Source organism: Kwoniella bestiolae, chromosome 2, assembly GCF_000512585.2.
Source record: "Kwoniella bestiolae CBS 10118 chromosome 2, complete sequence".
Lineage (NCBI taxonomy): Eukaryota > Fungi > Basidiomycota > Tremellomycetes > Tremellales > Cryptococcaceae > Kwoniella > Kwoniella bestiolae.
Window position 1 is genome coordinate 3,929,966 of NC_089242.1, and position 19,060 is coordinate 3,949,025.

At 47.5% G+C, this 19,060-nt stretch overlaps 7 protein-coding genes across 7 annotated transcripts; 4 read left to right on the forward strand and 3 right to left on the reverse strand.

Annotated features, from left to right (window-relative positions):
- Positions 1-232: 232 nt before the first annotated feature.
- On the forward strand, positions 233-2,492 carry I302_104627 (protein disulfide-isomerase domain; the record flags this gene model as incomplete). Its single annotated transcript, XM_019189984.1, has 8 exons — positions 233-372; positions 548-561; positions 631-649; positions 721-924; positions 1,005-1,073; positions 1,198-1,946; positions 2,109-2,172; positions 2,237-2,492. 8 exons carry the CDS (start codon positions 233-235, stop codon positions 2,490-2,492), a joined length of 1,515 nt encoding a protein of 504 aa, XP_019049546.1.
- A 1,282-nt stretch (positions 2,493-3,774) lies between these two features.
- On the forward strand, positions 3,775-5,551 carry I302_104628 (uncharacterized protein; the record flags this gene model as incomplete). Its single annotated transcript, XM_065869917.1, has 6 exons — positions 3,775-3,777; positions 3,936-4,112; positions 4,341-4,849; positions 4,927-4,949; positions 5,110-5,272; positions 5,446-5,551. 6 exons carry the CDS (start codon positions 3,775-3,777, stop codon positions 5,549-5,551), a joined length of 981 nt encoding a protein of 326 aa, XP_065725989.1.
- An 856-nt stretch (positions 5,552-6,407) lies between these two features.
- On the forward strand, positions 6,408-7,508 carry I302_104629 (60S ribosomal protein eL32; the record flags this gene model as incomplete). Its single annotated transcript, XM_019189986.1, has 4 exons — positions 6,408-6,524; positions 6,917-6,960; positions 7,071-7,256; positions 7,466-7,508. 4 exons carry the CDS (start codon positions 6,408-6,410, stop codon positions 7,506-7,508), a joined length of 390 nt encoding a protein of 129 aa, XP_019049548.1.
- A 1,865-nt stretch (positions 7,509-9,373) lies between these two features.
- Positions 9,374-11,011, forward strand: I302_104630 (uncharacterized protein; the record flags this gene model as incomplete). Its single annotated transcript, XM_019189987.1, has 6 exons — positions 9,374-9,504; positions 9,604-9,898; positions 9,988-10,369; positions 10,459-10,507; positions 10,584-10,733; positions 10,858-11,011. 6 exons carry the CDS (start codon positions 9,374-9,376, stop codon positions 11,009-11,011), a joined length of 1,161 nt encoding a protein of 386 aa, XP_019049549.1.
- Positions 11,012-11,495: 484 nt separating this feature from the next.
- On the reverse strand, positions 11,496-13,589 carry I302_104631 (uncharacterized protein; the record flags this gene model as incomplete). The annotated part of the gene is made up of 6 exons (XM_019189988.1): positions 11,496-11,652; positions 11,712-11,967; positions 12,052-12,247; positions 12,394-12,675; positions 12,775-13,397; positions 13,502-13,589. 6 exons carry the CDS (start codon positions 13,587-13,589, stop codon positions 11,496-11,498), a joined length of 1,602 nt encoding a protein of 533 aa, XP_019049550.1.
- A 693-nt stretch (positions 13,590-14,282) lies between these two features.
- On the reverse strand, positions 14,283-16,584 carry I302_104632 (uncharacterized protein; the record flags this gene model as incomplete). The annotated part of the gene is made up of 2 exons (XM_019189989.1): positions 14,283-16,111; positions 16,260-16,584. The coding sequence occupies 2 exons, from the start codon at positions 16,582-16,584 to the stop codon at positions 14,283-14,285; spliced, it is 2,154 nt and encodes a 717-aa protein (XP_019049551.1).
- Positions 16,585-17,505: 921 nt separating this feature from the next.
- Positions 17,506-18,732, reverse strand: I302_104633 (uncharacterized protein; the record flags this gene model as incomplete). The annotated part of the gene is made up of 1 exon (XM_019189990.1): positions 17,506-18,732. The coding sequence occupies one exon, from the start codon at positions 18,730-18,732 to the stop codon at positions 17,506-17,508; it is 1,227 nt and encodes a 408-aa protein (XP_019049552.1).
- Between the last annotated feature and the right edge of the window lie 328 nt (positions 18,733-19,060).

Consider the following 19,060-nt stretch of genomic DNA (forward strand, 5'->3'; position numbering starts at 1 on the left):
TCGTCCATGAGATGTACTGTATGTATACGGTATATACTGTACCCTGAATCTTCTTTTGCATAGTGACAGTCGCGTCGACGTGGAGCTTGCCACCATACCATACTACCACACTACAGTTTATGCTGATTCATCCATCCATCCACCATCCGCCGTTATAAATACCTTTAATCTTCTCTCTTCTTACCTTACTATCCTTCCTCACCAACAAGCCAAGCATCAAACACAATACAAAATGAAGATCTCATCAGGCTTAACACTAGCTTTGACAGCCCTGCTCCCAGCTCTGACTTCGGTCGTAGCTTCGGACGTGATTGATCTTGCGGAGGATACGTTCAAGGGGGAAGTGTACGGTGAGGATCTGGCTTTGGTAGAGTGAGTGTTTACCTCTTTCTCAGTCAAGGTCGAGGTCATGATCAGGACTAGGGCTGGCGGTGAGCGCAGGGGGAAGAGTAGACGGAGATAGCGATAGAAGATGAGGGGAGATGTATGGCTCTGATTGATGTTGGGGGAACAGTTGCTGATCAATGATTTGTCGTTCTACTTACAGGTTCTTCGCTCCTTGTATGTTCACTTCCCCTATCTTACTTTCTTGTGCGCGACAGATATACTAACCTGCATCTCATTGATAAGGGTGTGGACATTGCAAGAAGTGAGTTAGCATTCCACTTACACCTCCTGTCCAGTTCGACCTACGCTACATAAGCTGACGTACCACTACAGCCTCGCACCGCACTACGAAGAAGCAGCCACCGAACTCCAAAAAAAAGGCATCAAGCTCGCCAAAGTAGACTGCACAGAGCAAGCCAACCTGTGTCAAGAGTACGGTGTCAATGGGTACCCCACCCTCAAGGTGTTCAGGAATGGTACGCCCACGGATTACACGGGTCCTAGGAAGGCTGATGGGATTATCAGTTATATGATCAAGTGGGTGGACTTGTTCTCACTCTCAGCTTATAGAGATGAACGAGAGACTAGAAGGCTGACGTTTATGTGGACTCGTCTAGACAATCCCTTCCTGCTGTGTCTGATGTTACTCCTGATTCTCACGCTGAATTCATCAAGTCTGACAAAGTGTGAGTGGTACCTCTTCGCGCACCTCTTCACTGGACATATGTCCTGTTATCATTCTACTATATCCCCACTTCCCATGTTCATGTATCCAACGAATCGTTACTAACCCTTCTTCCGCATGTGTAGCGTCCTCGTCGCCTACGGAGACGCTTCCCACCCAATCCCCACCGCTTACTCAGAGTACGCCAACGTTGCCCGAGATTCCTACCTCTTCGGTCAATTCACCGATTCCTCCCTCCCCTCCCTCCCCTCCCTCCCCGAATCCCCCTCTCTCCCAGTGATCGTCCTGTACAAATCGTTCGACGAGGGATACTCCATTCTCCCCTCTTCCGACCTTTCCTCCCTTGACGTCAGCCAACTAACCGAATTCGTCAAGACCAACTCCGTCCCGCTATTCGACGAGATCTCCCCAGAGAACTTCGGTACCTACGCTGAACAAGGCCTCCCCATCGCCTACCTCTTCGCCGACCCTGCTGAATCATCCTCAAGGGACAAGCTGGTTGAGGAGCTGAAATCTACCGCCAAGGAATTGAAGGGGAAAATAAACTTTGTGCATATCGACGCCATCAAATTTGTAGATCACGGTAAATCCTTGAACCTCCCAGGAGACAACTGGCCGGCATTCGTCATCCAAGATCTTGCTGCCCAAACCAAATACCCATTACAGAACGAGGCTGTCTCAGCGAAGAGCGTTAAAGCGTTCTTGGAGAAGTTTGTGGCTGGGGAGATCCAACCTTCGATCAAGTCGGCGCCGATCCCTGCGAAACAGGATGAACCGGTTTACAAGCTTGTGGCGGACGATTGGGAGAACGTCTTTGGCGATTTGGAGAAGGACGTGTTTGCAGAGTTCTTTGCGCCTTGGTGTGGACACTGTCGTGAGTGGGGCTGTCTTTCATTACCCAAACGAGGATCTTCTTTTGGGTTCCTTGTCACGTCTGAGTAAATTCAAGTACAACCAGAATAAACTCTCACTATCCCTATCTCTTGTGTGATATCTTAGCAGGGCGTTGAGCTGATATCTACATTTCCTTTAATAGAACGACTCGCTCCTATCTGGGATACCTTGGCTGAGAAATACGCTTCCAACTCCAACATCTTAATGTGAGTCGGAACTCAATTTATCTAAATCCAAAGAATGAACGCTAATTTATGAAATTGTGTATAGCGCTCAAATGGACGCCACCGAGAACGACATCCCCCCCGCTGCTCCCTTCAAGGTCCAAGGTTTCCCCACTCTTAAATTCCGAGCTGCCGGTTCATCCGAGTTCATCGATTATAACGGTGATAGGAGTTTGGACTCTTTGGTTGAGTTTGTTGAAACTCACCGAAAGTCTTCTGGTGGTGAGGGTGCCGCTGGTGGAGCCGAGGTCGATGAGGAGGTTTGGGAGGATGAGGAGGCTCCTGAGCATGATGAGCTTTAGGGTGGGTAGGGTGATATGAGATAGATAGGAAGCATGTGATGATGTGAAGGAATGCTCGAGATATAAAAGGAGAGGGGGAGAGAAGATATTGCTGCTATCATGTTGATACTATCTGGGGATGCATGATTATACCCAGTATACTATCATCCCACGTGTACCCTTCCTTTGATTACTAACAGTTGACATCAACCTGACTCGACTGACTCATCTACTAATGTATTTGATGGTGATGATGTAATACTTCAACATATAACAGATATAAACACGCCCTTGCCATCCCCCTTCTTTCTCTTTTTTCTTTCTTCTTTTCTCTCAGCGACCACTAATCAAACAGACACCATCCAAGTGAGCACTCACCACACCTCATCCCTCCAATCCTATTCTCGATCCTGTGTGCTGATTATTCGCCACCCCTTCACCCACCCACCCAGCATGAGAGAGAATGGAAGAAGAAGAGACAAAGGAAGTTGAGGCAAAAGAGAAGGAAGATGAAGGCTAGGTCGAGGGTGAGCCGGTCTTCAAGCACACAAATACGTTGTAGGTGCATAACAGCTGACGCATAGTGGTAGATGATCGAGATGCCATCGTGAGACACACCCCAACCCATCCGAATATGACAAACGGTGGCAGGAGGAACACTGGAAAGGGGTGATTGGGGAGACGAGGAGGAGGAATGTTATGATGGTAGTTGTTAGCAGGAGAGTATTATCTGTTTATTGTGATATGATATTGACGAGATGAATGAAGCGTCATGACTTCAATTCCAATCTCAGTGCAGATACGATGCATATCCAAGTCTGCAAAGCCACCTTGTCCAATCTCTAATGTGACAATCAACAACATAACGTGTGCGTGTGCTATCTGGGCCTTCGAACACGCCCCTCCTTCCCCTACACACACACATTCCCTTCCTTCCTCACTTTCCTGCCGTGTTGACGAACGCAAACACGCACACTTTGATAGCCTCATCCATAACTCGTGCTCGCATGCTCTTCACTCTTTGACAGCATGTAGTCTCACCGTCATACAATCCCAGTACGGTGGGTGGTGGTGGTCATTCAAAGTGGAGGTGGTCCGTTCCTAGTTTGTTACGATACGACAATCGTTGGATAAACAAATCCATCCTCTCTCTTCCTCTCCTCTCCTTGCTCATTGCTTTACCTCGTCTATCAAACACATCACGAATACTATCAGCATATACCGTGTATCAAAGATTATACGAGGTACTGGTATTGCTTTACGCTCTTTCCGACCCTTCTCGAGCAGATCTTCTTCCTTCAACATGGTACGTCTTGTGCTTCTCCTTACCTACCCAACCTGGATATCTAGTTGACTTCTCCCTACACGGGGGCGATATAGCCATCCTTAGATGTAAGCGCACTTCTCAAATGACCTATCGCTGCACTGTCACTAATACTCAATACTGACAACATCCCCTCCCAGGCACCCGACGCAAAACGACACAAACCCAATACCAACACCACCTCGAAACCAGGCTCAGCCCTAGGTTCAGCATTGAAGAAGAAAGCACCTCCCGGACCGGTGTACGAGAAGGGGATAGAGTATTGGGATAAGGTCGATGCGAGTGTGAATGGGGTGTTGGGGGGTTATGGCGAAGGTGTGAGTTGCGGTCTAGCTTTTTGGTGAGGTTTCGAGCCGGACTTGAAGGTGAAGAGCAGAAGGTGTTGTGGGGTGGGATCAAAGTTGAGATTGGTTTCGATCATTGGAGGGATCTCATGGTCATGTGCTGCAATACGAGGCTACACATCCAACATCCTATTCCCATTCCAGCCTGCATGACCCTCACATTCATGCGAATGTACTTCAGCTAACACCCATGCTCAACAGCCCGTCCCGCACATCGAGCAACTCTCCTCGCGCCTCCTCCTCCTCTCCCTCATCCCCTCATTATCCCCCTTCCCCAACCCTTTGACTCCTGAACCTACACTGCGCCCCCTCCCCTCGCACCGAAGGACAGTATTGGACGTAGGAGCAGGTATAGGCCGAGTAACGCGTCATGTCCTGCTACCACTATTCGACGACGTCGTCTTGGTTGAACCGGTAGATAAGTTCGTGAGGGAGGGGTATAGAGCTGCGTCAGAGGGTGAATGGAGGGATCTACCTTCTGGTACGAGTAATGATCTTGAGCAGAAGAGGAGGGTGGAGCAGCAGAGACAAGATATAAAAGATGGGAAGGGGAGAGGTAAACGTGTGAGATTCGTTAAGAGGGGATTACAGGATTTTGATCCGAGGGAACCTGTGGATGATCAGGCTGAGGAGGTCGGGTTGGTAGCTTCGCCGAAAGGTGAGATTGGGGGTGAGGGGGGATGTATAGAGGATGAGGTAGTTTATGATGTGTGAGTGGATGGTGTGTCGTCGAACTCAGCAAAATCCTCCGTGGATGGTGTATGCTTACTTAGCTTGTGTAATTTAGGATCTGGTGTCAATGGTGTTTGGGTGAGTCTCATTCTGTAGGAGTACCAAACTTCATTATCGATATAAGCCTTTTAGGTTTAGGGGAAGGCTTTCCCTTCTAGCTTATGATCTACGATCACTCCCTTTTCCCATTTCGAGAGAGGATGTAAGGATATTTAGCTGAATACCCCATCGTATCTAGGCCACATGAACCACGAAGACTTAGTAAACTTCCTTCGAACAGCCAAGAAAGCGCTCAGGGAGGGAGACGACCATTATATATTCGTCAAGGAGAACTGCTGTGATGATGCGCCTGGTGGAGTAGGGCAGGAGTTCTTGGACGAGGAGGACTCGAGTTTGACTAGGTGAGTGATCATTTTCACTCTTGAGGGTTGGACATGATACGTGATCAAGGTCATCAGTTGAGAGAACCGTTATGTCATAAGCCTGAGCAGAACGCTTTGATCTCGCCTGCCTATATTAACATTGTTGATGATGCGAGGTATATATGCTGACTAGTTTTCAATCATATCACCAGGTCGCACCAGAAATGGGTGGATTGTTTCCACGAAGCTGGATTGACGGTCGTTAGAGAGGAGATTCAGCAAGGTATGCCTGATGAGTTGTTTGTGGTCAAGACGTGAGTGCAACTATCTTAGTGGCTTGGTCTTTCAGTATAGTTTTCATGACCTCCATCGAGTATGCTCATGCTGATCAACGAGTTCTCGATTCACAGCTGGGCTCTTCAATAAGGTACTACTCGTTGGGTATGAGCAGAAGGGGCACACTAGTGTAGATGAGGAGTCTTCTGGAGAGCTCTAGGAAGGGATCGCAGTTAGGTATCATGTTTTGTTCGAAATGCATTTATGATTTTTCAAGTCCATGATCACTCGAGCATTTGCACTGAACATGAATGAACAGCATGCAGGTCTGTCCTCGTAGAGAGAGCTGGGTCTGTTAAAAGCAGAAAACAAACACAAGTTAGAATGAACAGCTGTTAAAACAGATGGCGTGGTAATCGGTGATAAGAGTGTGTTCTGCTATATCCGATGGACTGAAACAGCGCGACACAGACTGATGAGCAGAATGCCACATTGATTTCTCCGAACTATGTCTCCCTCTGTATGGTGCTAGTGCCACTTTCACTGTTTTGGTGTGTTTTGGTACATGGTGTGTGCTTGTACGGTGGATTGGCTCTACAGTGGTGTTGCTGCTGCTCTGCACCTCTCCACCCATCGTCCCTATCGATTAAAGGTTTTATCTCCAAAATTGTTGATACGTGCTTCTTCATCCTTCAAGGTATACACCCCTCAAGTTCGGTACGTCGGTTTAGTATAAGATATAAGAAGAAAAGAGAGGTGCTGACTGTAGATTCTGTATCCCCCATCTTCCTATCGACACTTTCACCATCGCCATCACCAATTGATCTATCGATTCGGAAATTTTACCCAACCTATCCATCCCACTTCATCTTCACAAACGTTCACGTACACAGCAAAAATGCCTGCCCACATCCCCATCGTGAAGAAGCGAACAAAGACCTTCAAGAGGCATCAATCCGACCGATACCACGGTGTCAAGGAGTCATGGAGGAAGCCCAAGGGTATTGATAACAGAGTGGGTATTGGTTTTAGTCTTAGGTTGGGATGGGATCGATCGTGGATATAAGGATGAGGATGAGCTTGGCTTGGATTCAACTAGATACAATGAGAGTTGGTGGGAGGATGAAGGAAGGGAGGTGCAGATGGACTGGTCGTTGATCGATGTTTGGTGGAATGTCGTTGGGAGTTGGAGTGATCGTGTTGGAGTGGAGACGAGAACAATGGATTGGACATAGTCATCGTTCGAGGCATGCGGTGTAGAGGGCATCACCCCATACCTGTGTCATCGAACGATGATCGTTGTCTACCCAATGTTTCGCACACGCCTTATACCATCTATCCATGATTGATCTGCTTGGACTCCAGCCTATACGAACTGCATTATACTGACCACAACCCATCTTACAGGTCCGAAGAAGATTCAAGGGTCAACTCCCCATGCCCAAGATCGGGTAAGTGGCATCTCTACCTCTCGTCAACCATCGGTGACAATCACCACCTACCTATCCCTCATTTATCCCACACCACAAACACTCTCGCTTACGCTCGGATTTTCGATTAGTTACGGTTCCAACAAAAAGACCAAGCACCTCTTACCCTCCGGCCACAAGGAACTTTTGGTCCACAACCTCTCTGAACTCGAACTCTTGCTCATGCACTCTGGTAAATACGCTGCCTCGATCGCTCACGGTGTATCGAGCAAGAAGAGAGTGGAGCTCGTTGCTCGAGCTAAGGTCTTGGGTGTCAAGTGAGTATACGTTTACCTTCTTTCATCATGGAGCTAGAGGGACCCGAGTCGGGTACGAGAAGTCATTAGGAGCTTGAAAACTCGCTGGTTCGAAGGGTTGATACGAATCAAACTCTAAGTGGAAAGCGGAACAGGTGGAAATGGAATACAACGACATGAGCATACCGCCTTTAGATCAGACGCTGATACTCTTCGCTTCCACTTCGCAGGATCACCAACCCCAACGCTAAACTCAGAACCGAGGAAGCTTAGATTGACACAGACCCAATCTGAGTTTTTATATATCATCATTATTTCCTTTGGGCTGGTTAAAGCGGAAGAGATGTATGATTTTGCATGACCAACAAATTGTGATGCAGAGCAGATACTAGGAATGGCGTTATGGTGATCCAGAGCTGATCGGTGTTGAACGTGATTTTCTCATTACAATGGGTCAAAGTGTGTTGGTGCATAGTGGTGGAAAGGTGTTTTGATTTCGAGTCGCTGGATTGGTTACAGACAATGATCGACGACATAATCCTCTTCCGCACGCTCTGTTCAAGTAGGCGCAACAGGCGATGATCTCAAGCCACTGGATTGAAAGTCACCTTACGGTGCATGGTTGAGCTGGAATGCTGTCCGGCAACTTCAAGCTTTGTACTTTGCTCACAATTGATCTGACTTCCAAATGCCTCAGCCCCTCACTGGATTCCCTTCAACACTTACCACCCCTTCAGCACCAAGCATGAGAGGACTGATCGATGAGTCTCATCAACTACGAGTTGACAACAGCAAGATGTACATTGAATCAAGGTCATATCGCAGGACTCCTACCTGGTTGCACCGCGATCTTGCCTCTACTCCACAGAAGAGACCGAGTCAAATGAGATCCTTCGTCTTGATACTGCTCTGACCCTTCGCTAGGCGAAGAACAGAGAGCGAATATAATGAGAGAGGGGAAATACCACTTGGATTCGTTGTCGCACCTAGAATACTGACTGTGCTAGTGAGGCCATACGATGACTCGTCTACTTACTGGCAGACATACAGTACCTCCTGAATGAACCAAAAAATAAATGGGCATGGTATGGCACGGCATGCTGATCAGGATCAGGCTATCTGTGCGCTATGCGCTATGAGTACAAAGGGGTAACAGCGATGCTACCTGGCAAGAGAAGGGCAGACTACGATTCCAAATCATTCAATCATTACCCCCACCAAGCTTATCTATAATTTGCGGCTCAATGAGCCCATCCCATTCCAACAGTGTCATCCCATGCACCCTACTGGTACCGATGTGAGAGTACTGTCTCAGAACGAGCACCCTGCCCAACTCGGACTCAGTAATCATACATTTTGCCCGATTCATTGACTGCATGAGTAATTATTCGTACTTATCTTCGGAATCCGATCCACCGGAAATCCAATCCCGGAACTTACGGAATCCCCCACTCTTAGCATGATTTCCTTATCTATACCTCACCATCTACTTCTGCTCAACCTATTAACCAATCATTCGATTGTCTTCGACATCGGTCAATAATGCACTACGCTACATGCCGTTCTCATTCCCGATCCGAAAGAACAGACCCTCACCGGGACTGAGACTTGTCCTTGGCATACGATGACAACCCCAAATCTCACTTCCCGTTTCCTCATGTTACGAGTACAGCACTGAAGTTGATTGAGATTGTTCGTTCCTTAACGCCCCGATAACTGATTGAACTTACCATAAAATCCATATTGCCTTGTCTCTCCTTACCTCCTCCAGATCATCATGAAATATATCCTAATGCGGTCGGTCGAAGCCTGAAGACCTCTTTTCTCAACTTCCCTTGACCCGGTACGCCTCTCACAATACCCTCACCTCATGGTACTTGAACATGATAGGTTGATACCTATGAACTCACTCGATCAGGTCTATCTTATCGTCCAGTCCACATGTATATTATCGGGATCTTACCGTCTGTTCGGACTACTGTCCGCCAAAATGGAGGTGATCTCTTCAAATTGTAGATAAGCATTCATCGTCTCAAGGTATATAAAGTATTGACAAAGCAAATGAAGATCTGCTGCTCCCTTACCTTACCCACCTCATCAGAGATACGTCCACGGCCTCAGCTAGAAACAGAGCAAAGATGTTCAAGAGCCTATTGACCCTCGCTGCGGTATGTGCGACCACCGTAGTCTCAGCTTCGCCCGTCACCGTCAAGCGAGATGATTTCGGGTTGGAATGGATCTCCAAGGACTCGTCGTTGCCTAAGGTCGTGTAAGTAGACATATCTCAACATGACCACATATATCTCACCAGAGTCAAATGACCATCTGAGAAACAAGACACTGAGATTCTGCAATATGACGCACATAGCCTATACAACACCGGCGGGACTATCGTCTCAACCTCCAACTATTCCACAATAGACAACGTAAACTACGGTTCCGGTCCTCGAGTCCTCCCAGAATACCTCCTAGGGAACTACAGCGTCATCCTCGACAAGGCTCAAATCGCCATTGTGGACATGTCCAAAGCTGGTGGATCGTCGAATCTCAATTCTACGCTGTACTTCAACGTATCGAGAGCTGCAAACGAGCATTTGTGTAGCGAGGGGAGTGATATAGATGGGGCGGTTATGTTCCATGGGACGAATACTGAGGAGGATACTGTGAGTGTATTGCCAATCTCTTACCTGACCTTATTGGTCACAATTGTGTTGTAATACTCCAACTGACAATCACTCATGTGCCCCAATAGTTCTTCGGAGTCGACCTCACCTTAAACTGCTCCAAACCCTTCGTCGCGACCGGAGCGATGCGCCCCGAATCATACATCTCAAACGACGGTCCCTCAAACTTCTACCAGGCCGTAGCTGTCGCAGCAGACCCCAAAGCGCGGGATAGAGGAGCGTTAGTAGTATTCAACGATCGAATCTCATCAGCATTCTACACCATCAAGACCAACGGTAATACCCCCGACACGTTTAAGGCGTTGGAACAAGGCAACCTTGGGGCATGTTTGGGAGGGCAACCATATTGGTTCTTTGAGAGTTCGTACCCTGTTGCGAGGTATCATTTTGATCTGTCTGGTATGGAGAGTGGGGAGGATCTGCCACACGTTGTGGTACTCTTCGGTTCTCGTAAGTCCACTTCATCAAAACAAACTTTTGTTTATAAGGTATAAAATGTGAGGTCTGAGCTGATCTCCCTCGTCTCGTTGTATATGCAGAGGGCTTCGATACTTCTCTCATGTACGCAGCCGTAGCCAACGGAGCCAAGTGAGTACCATCTTACCTCCTATTTTCCCCAAGCCCAAGTATCAGAACTGACCTTGAGACCTTCCCCGCATCGCAGAGGAATCGTCATCATGGGTGCCGGAGCCGGACAACTCTCCACAGCAGCCGTAGCAGCCGCCGGCGAGTTGAAATCCCAAGGTGTTCCCGTGGTTGCTTCCCTGAGACCCGTCACTGGAGCCTCCCCTCCTAAACCATTCGAGCAGAACTAGTAAGTCAAGTCAAACTTCTTCTCGACCCTTCCCTACCTCCGATCTGTCAAACCAGATCCGATGAAACGACTCTCTCTCTCCGCATACTGGAGGTACATGCTGATACATCGTATCTCACCGCAGCATCTCATCAGGATACATGCAAGCTGGTAAAGCACGAATTCAACTTCAACTCTGTCTCGCAACAGGTATGGGCTGGGAAGGGTGTCGGGATGTCTTCGAGAAGGATATGAGGGAAGTCATCTACAATGATGCTACGTCGTACTACTTCTCTTAGATCGATCGTGACCAGTAGTACAAATACTAAATGGGTAGAAAATAAAGAAAGAAGAAAACGCAAAAGCAATACCATCACAACTATAATTGGAACGGGACCAATCAGTAAAATATAATAATCATCTTTTAGGGATTTAGGACATTGATATACAATAAAATAGATAGATAAATATCGTATCACTCTGGATAGATGCATCTGCAAATATCGAAACTGGTCTGATGGTTCTCCGAAGTTTCGTACCTGTTATCAGACCAAGATAGTATAGGATGAAACACAGTGCAAGTCCGTAGTCAGTCGCAAACAGATCAAGCAAAATACATCGGACATTCGCATGAGCCATTCGACATCCGATTCATATTTTTTGTTCTTTTCTGTGTATATCTGGTCTGGCCAATTCCAATCCTCTATCAATCCATCGTACTGTTTTTCAGTTACTGTATTTTCTGATATATAATTATACCAAGACACTCCCCTACCAAATAAATTACTCCTCCTCTTGACCTTTCACCACCCACTGTCCCTCATTACCAGGGAACAAGTCCACGGAATATTCAGATTCCCTATCAATGGTGATGCTAAGGGGAGGTCCATTGAAATAGACCACACCATGCAATTCGGACCAAGTGGGTGTATCGTACAGTCTGAAAAACCTCAGCTCAGTCATGCCATGACTTCAATACCTTACTGCAAGTTGACTCACTCGTACACTCCTACTCTGACTTTCCACATCTCCACCTTTCCACTCTCCCCCACAGCCCGAGCGTACCCCATCTTCTCATCTAGCCAAAATTCCACTCTCTGGTCATTCTCAATTGCCCTGATCAGATCTTCAGGTTTGGTGGGAGGGACAGGGTCCTTGAAGATGTGTGAGTTGGCCTCTCGATTGGAGAGAATGATATTATCGAAGAACGTGGGCTCGTCGAGGTCTTCCCGTGAAGATGAGGTGGGGGAGTATACTGCACATACATCAGAGGATATTAGAGCTGTACAGTATACATCTGGACTAGGAATTGGTTTAAGCGCATTTTCCTACTACTCACATTCACCTTCATCAAGTCCCTTCATCTCGATATCCTTCTTCACGTCCTTGAGCAATCTCTCAAATTTCCAGATCGGTTCTCCGCTTGGTAGATCCTCGGGAGTTTCATCAATCTCAAACATCAACCCATTACGGTAGATTGATACTGGTATCCCCTCTTCGAACGAAGTCAGGACGGTCATTCGGTTGCTGATGGTCTGCGAGATGACAGAATAGTATGTTAGCGATAGACCGACAATCTATGTTTTCTCTTACACCTGGAGCCTTCTTTGTCGGATGGTATCCTGACTCTAGCTTTGACTCGGGTACAACCAGCAGTCCAGTAGTACTTAAGACCACTCACCCCCTCATCATTCCACATCTTGATAGTCAACGTCCCAGGTCCCGTATAGTGGCCGTCGTCCCAATGAGATGCCTCTCCCCACTCGACAATTGAGAAGCGAACTTTCGACCAGACGGCGGGATCAGCCATTGGTGAGCTGGGAGTCTGAGCGTTGATTTCGTCTACCTCATCTTGCGTCAGACCCTCGGACGAATCAGTTTTGCCAGCGTTGGAGAGGTAGGTAGATGGGATGGAAGAATCTTCTCCCTCAGCGGATTCTTCAGTCGCATCGACAATCTCCGGCTACGGGTGAGATTGAGCATGTTAGCAATGTACATCATCCTGCCACAGGTAGATAGTAGATAACCCTCGCTAAACCCGTCTGAAGGGATATGCACTCACCTCGCTCCATTCCCCTTTAGTGTTCATATCAAATACCACCTTCTCACCAGGCTGCAACCCTTGGCGACCCAGCAATTCCAGTAGAGCGTCCGACAACATGACAGGCTTCGTCCCACCAGATCTATTGATTCCATCCTTCACATCAACCTTCCCATCAAGTTGAGTCCCGATGTTGTCCTCTGTAGTGAGTAACTCCTGAGCAGCATGAAGGTCCTCACGCAACTTTGCGAAGGCCTCTTTGTACTCTTGCGCAGAGGGTTCAGTCCCAGAGGGGCCCGAGGGGGAAGAGGAATAGGGTGGTCGTCTAGCCATGGAAGACGGGGTGGTACTCAGCATTCTCATGCTTGGGCTCTTGTTCGACGCCGAGTCTACGAGGAATCGTTTCGTAGCGTTGGGCGTTCTGGTGGAAGCCGAGAGGGCATATCCCCCGGAAGTGACGAGGAGGACCATGGTGGTAGATGGGATGGGGTGGGCGGTGATGTAGTTTGATATGCGGTGGAGCAAGGTCGAGGAGGAACCGTCGTGGTGGCCTTTATTGTATATCGCTTGGAAGAGGGCTTGGGATAGTGGGTGAGTGGGGTGTGGGTTGGGTTCGGGTTGGGGTTGTGCTTGTTGTGGAGGGTCTGAAGCAAATCCGCACGTCAGTAAGCTCTAGCTTTATAGGAGTGCAGCACGAGCAGAGCAAGGAAGGGTGACACAGCCTGACTAGGTAGGGTTATCTACTCACCTGATTGTGGTTGGTTTTGAGCTTGTTCGTCTTCGTCGACACTACTAGGATATAAGGATTCACCAAACGATTCCAGATATTTGGGCATACAATCTAGTATACCTCAAGAAAGTCGTTCGTTATAGGTTATATCAGGTGAACGTACGACTGAAAAAGAAGACAAGAATGATCTCCATACACCCCTCTTATATACCATGCATTGTCGACCAGAGTAGACTTCACTTCACAATCCAATCATCGTAGAAGTCCGAGCGGAAGGTGATTTTCTCATGATTTCTTCCTCTCTTCTGCTCCTGCTTTCAAATTATGATACAGGAGCAAGATCGAGTAGCGAGTGAAAGGGGAAGGGGTAGATGTATCATTATACCAAAAGACATCAAGAAGTGATCAACTGCAAAAGATGGATGAAAAAACAACAAAAGATGATGATCAGTTGAAGGATGAAATCAGGCACGGCGAAGGGGCAGGGGTAAATGTAAGATAACGATAATAACACAATAACATCATTTTATTACAATGTTCATCATATAGCATGCGTGCATAGGATAGCATCACATAGCATAGCACAAAGAGATGAGACGTACATACAATGCATGAGCGGTGAAGTACATCTTACAACCGAGAATAGAGAACAATACGATAAACTGATTTTACTCATATAACAGGGCAAGGGGCCGTACAACGGGGAAAGAGTTATATATGTCAATGACATCAATCGTTACTCAAATCTTCAATTCTCACGGCAGATCAGACAGGGTCATTTCCCAAATAACCCAAACGATCAATGGAAAGGCCATTCCCCCAACCTCCTCCTGACCCTCCCAAAAGCCCAAGCTCCAATACTCCGATCTGTTTCCTCATCTGCGGTAGTACCATCCCTTCGTACTTCCTGTTGGATAGAAGTAGGCTTGTACCACCCAAATCCCTTGATTCGCCATATATCGTGACTGTGGGGGAACGAATGGACAGTCCACCAGTGCGCGTGCCCGTGAGTCTGCCTTTGGCGAGTTGCATCGTTGGGAGACGGAGCGTTTGGGCGGGATTGGGCTTGACCTTGAGCTGAAGGTGGTGGTGGTGGTGGTGGTGGTGATGGGCGGGATGGTGTATCTTCATCGTCGTCATCTTCTCTCTTGTATGTCAAAGTAGATGACTTTGCACCGGCGGTAGCGGTGGGTATCGCTTCTGACGAAATCGAAGCTGAATTATCAACTTGGGGCCTCTTGAGCTTGTATGGGTTCTTGACTCTTTCAAGGGGAGTCTGAAACTTGATCCCCTCAGTCGGACCGGAAAGACCACTCTCTCCCAGTCCATCCCGCATATTAGGAGATGACAACGACTCATCAACTTTCTTCAGTCCGTCACTAGATAACTCTTCCTCCCTGTGGGGAACCCCCTCCTTATCCTCCTTGACCCCTCTACCTTGATCATTGAGATAAGACTTCTTGACGCCCAGTATGGCCTTTCGTATATCATCCAAAGGCATTACGTCGTGGTTCCCTCCTAGTCCAAGATTCAATCCTAAATTAGGGATGACGGGAGGTCTAGTCGGGCTTGATGCAGCCGATGAAGGAGGGGCAGTTCCGGTCGTGTTATCCGTGGTCACTGTAGATGGTGGAGCGTCTCCTGCAGGTGAGCCAGAGCCAGAGCTAGAGCTATATCCAGCAGATCCAGATCCAGACCCAGATTTAGGTCTCCCAACCCTACTCGTACCCTTCTCTTTCAGCTCCCTGATATCCCTCCCCAAACCATCTAAGATCCCCTTAACCTCGTCAAGCCTATTCAAACCCTGCTTGGAGTACTGGTTGGTCAAGCTGATTTCACCGGATATATCTCCCAGTACTTTCTTACTGAGATTATTGATCTTGTCACTCAATAGATGAGAAGAGGTATTGAGCTTTTGGATTTCTTCCATGATCTTCCCAGATCCAGATCCTTCGAACAACGAAGGTACCGTCAATGTCAGAATGGATCTTTGTATTTCCTCTAGACCATTTCTGAGAATCGTCAAGTCTTGTTGAGTACCGTTGAAATCTCGAGCTATCATCCTAAATTCCTTCTTAAGGTCATTGCGCAGTTCACTGATAACCGATCTGATCTGTTCATCGTTGAGAGTGATACTATCCGATCGAACCGTCTTGAGTGAAGTATCGAAAGGCGTGGAATTGGGTTTCGCTCTCCCCTTGACATCTCCCATTAACCCTGAAGAAGCGGAAGAAGGGTTCGAAGCCTCAAGATCCACCTTACTCTCCAACATCTTCCTAATCCCTCCAATCTCCCTACTAAGCTTCCCGGCGCTATTCACCTCGTTACCCCTCGTCAGCTCTACAAGCGCTAAGACCTCTTTCAACCCATTTTCAACGTCTTTCATTTTATTATGTGTTTTGTATGTGATCAATCCCGTGAATGCTACGATCAGTCCTCCGATGAGGAGTATACCGTTGATGTTTGATGGGATGGCCTCGACAGGTTCACGAGAGGTGATGATTTGCGAGGGATCAGAGGAGGAGGTATCGGAGTAAGGTAAGAAAGGTTTGATCTTGAGCGCATCGTTGTACCCTGCTCGGTAGGTTGAGCGGAGGATCGTATCGAGTATGACCATATTGCGGGATTCTACGAAACAGGTATTAGTATCAGTGTCCGAGACTCATAGGTATACGGTAGTAGCTTCAAGAGACATCACAAAGTCTGAATGAAGGGAGGTAGAAAGGAAATGATGGGTGTAGTGTACTTTCAACCATAGATGGATCGGATAACTCACTCGATCGCTCATTCCCAGCAAAAGTACCATCCCCATCACCCCCCATTGATCCCGCTGGCCCGACCTCTTCCTTACTGTGATCACCAACCTTCTTCTCTTCTTCAACTTTCTTCATGTTCCCATCAGCCCAACCACCAACAAGTGGAGATGTCGAATCCCCCTTCACGGGCGCATCACCACCACTACTCCACCTCCCAACACACACCTTGCTCTTCCACCGTCCACGTCCCTCGGGATCTTCCCAAGTTTTTTCGTATTCTCTCCATCCCTTCCCAACTTCTGCAATAGGTGTATGATCAGGTTCGCACGAGGTGAAAAATCTCATTGTGTCGTTTCAGTCGTGGTACCGACTGCGTCCTCTGCGATGTACCTGTTCTGTTATCGATCTCACTTGTCTTGGTCGATGATGGGGGTCCTATGGTCTTATGGTCATAGATAGACTATCGCAAGTAGGATGTGGGGTCGTAGTATCACGACGGGATGATCGATGATGATGAATGATAAGAGATGATGAGAAAGTGATAGGATGCGATCCAGCTGACAAAGTGCAATTTATATATCCGGTCATACAGAGTGGAGGTTCATTCTCGTCATCATCATCATCATATCAACTTGCTATCACATCAAACGTTCTCGGATGTCTACTGAGCAGATGCAGATCAGATAGAAGTTCACGATCACTTGCATAGATATATGATAGATCATCAGCTACAGAAAAAAAAAAGGATTACTGTCAATCAAGAGAGTAAATCCGGTATATATACCAAACGATAGACCGATAGATCAACATAAGAAGAAAAGGTATTAAAATCGATTGTACTATCAGACTAAAACGAAAGAAAGAGATATACGAAAGGACGGCAAGGACGATTTGAACGATTGAACGAGTGAGTATCCACACAAATAGTGGGAAGAGGGTGAGGGTGATTGTTAATAATCGAAAGGAGAAAAGAGATAAGAAAAGAAAAAGAAAGTGTGTGTCGATATGTCGACTTTTGACGTATAATGGACATGTATAAATAACTGAATGTCCTAATTTGAAAAGCTTTCATCGATATGACCGAAAAGCTGTACTTGTATCTTCGACGCTCGATTAAGAGGTCAAGATGGGTGGATAGTGAATTGGATTCAACTTGGATTTGATAACTTCGAGTGGAGCTGTGACGGGACCAATCTTGACCTCAACTCTTTGATGGTTAGGTGATACCAGATTTGACGGAATAGGAAGACCGATGACTCCGTTCACTTAGAGGAACGAGGCAATCTGTTCCTTGCCGATCAAACCCCTATCAACCAATCCCATAAGTACACCCGTGAGACCTTGTAATTTGGATTCTAAGTCCTCAACCTTCTTCTCGAGGTATTCAGATCGTTCGATCTTGGCTCGTCGTTCATCCCTAGACTTCTTGGCAGCATCCTTGGCTTTATCTCGGTTATCCGCGATCCTCTCGCCAAACTCCTTGGCAGCTTGTAATTTGTCTTCAGAGACATCCTTCAAGAGCATGTCGAAAGAAGGGTAAGATTGGATCTGGTTGATATCCATACCCAGTATAGATTGGGCAGAACCATCCTTGAGGAATTTCTCGGGAACGACAGACTTTGGTCGAGCAGTAGATGGTTTACCAGAGATGGTCTTCTTGATGATTGCTGGAGTGGAGGCAGAGGGAGAACCAAGTTCGCTTTCGTCTGCGCAGGATGAAGATGGGGATCCCAAGGCTGGACCTTGGAGGGAGAGAGGCTTGGTCTTGATGGAACCTGAACCGGGTGGTCGACCTCTCTTCTTGGCGGGTTGTGCACCATCAGCAGACTCGAATGATTTCCTCTTGAGAGTAGTGGAGGATGGTGGGCTGGGTGGAAGAGAGAGCTGAGACGGTTGGATGGAAGTAGGTGAAGAGATGGTCGAAGTAGCAGATGGTAAGAGCTTGTCAAGTAAGGCATACGCATCTGTTAAATCGTTGACCGATCCGGTTGAAGTGGGTTGTTGCATAGTCTTGGGTTCACCTAACTTGCCGAGCAAGTTAGTGAGACCCAATTGACTGGCAGCATCCGCACCAAGATCGGTGTGAAGACCGAAATCACCAAAGGTGAGGCCGAAAGTGTTGGTCATGGTAGGATCGGAAGTACCTCTTCCGTCAGGTCCCGGAACAGGTAAAGAAGTAGGAGCAGCGGTGAAGTCGAAGTTAAAGTTGGGTGGTTGTTGGATATCCTCCGGTTGGTGGGTGATGCCAACAACAGAAGGAAGGTCGAAATCAAAGTTGAAGTCGAAATCAGTCTCTGGGTCAAGAGCGGCTGATTGTTCAGACTCGGTGGACTTGGGAGTAGCGATTTGAGAGTCGGATGGTGCTGGTGAGTTGGAACCGGAGTTGGACATCAGGGGCAAAGCCGTAGTCTCTCCGAGATCCGCGTCGACCAAGAACTGATCCCAATCGACCGACTCCATGTTCATGTTGAGGTTATCGAAAGTGAATTCCATTGATTCGGGGGTAAGGTTAGGTAAGATGGAGGAAGGGGCTGAGGTGAAGCTCAGAGCTGTGATTGGCTCGGCGGGTTGAACTTGAATTGGTTGTTCCAGAGGTATACTCGGCTGACGACGGGTAGATATCGTCTTTTGCTGTTGTGGTTGCACGTTGGGTGAGACTTGAGTTGATGCTCGAACCAAGTTGTGACGTCGGGTTGTGAGAGGTGGGGGAGGTAATCGAGTAGGTAATGGCGTGAACGCGGATGTATTCGATGATGATGTACCTTGTGTAGGTAGATATTCCTGATAACTGTGTGTCGTTCATGTCGGAGAAGGCGGATGA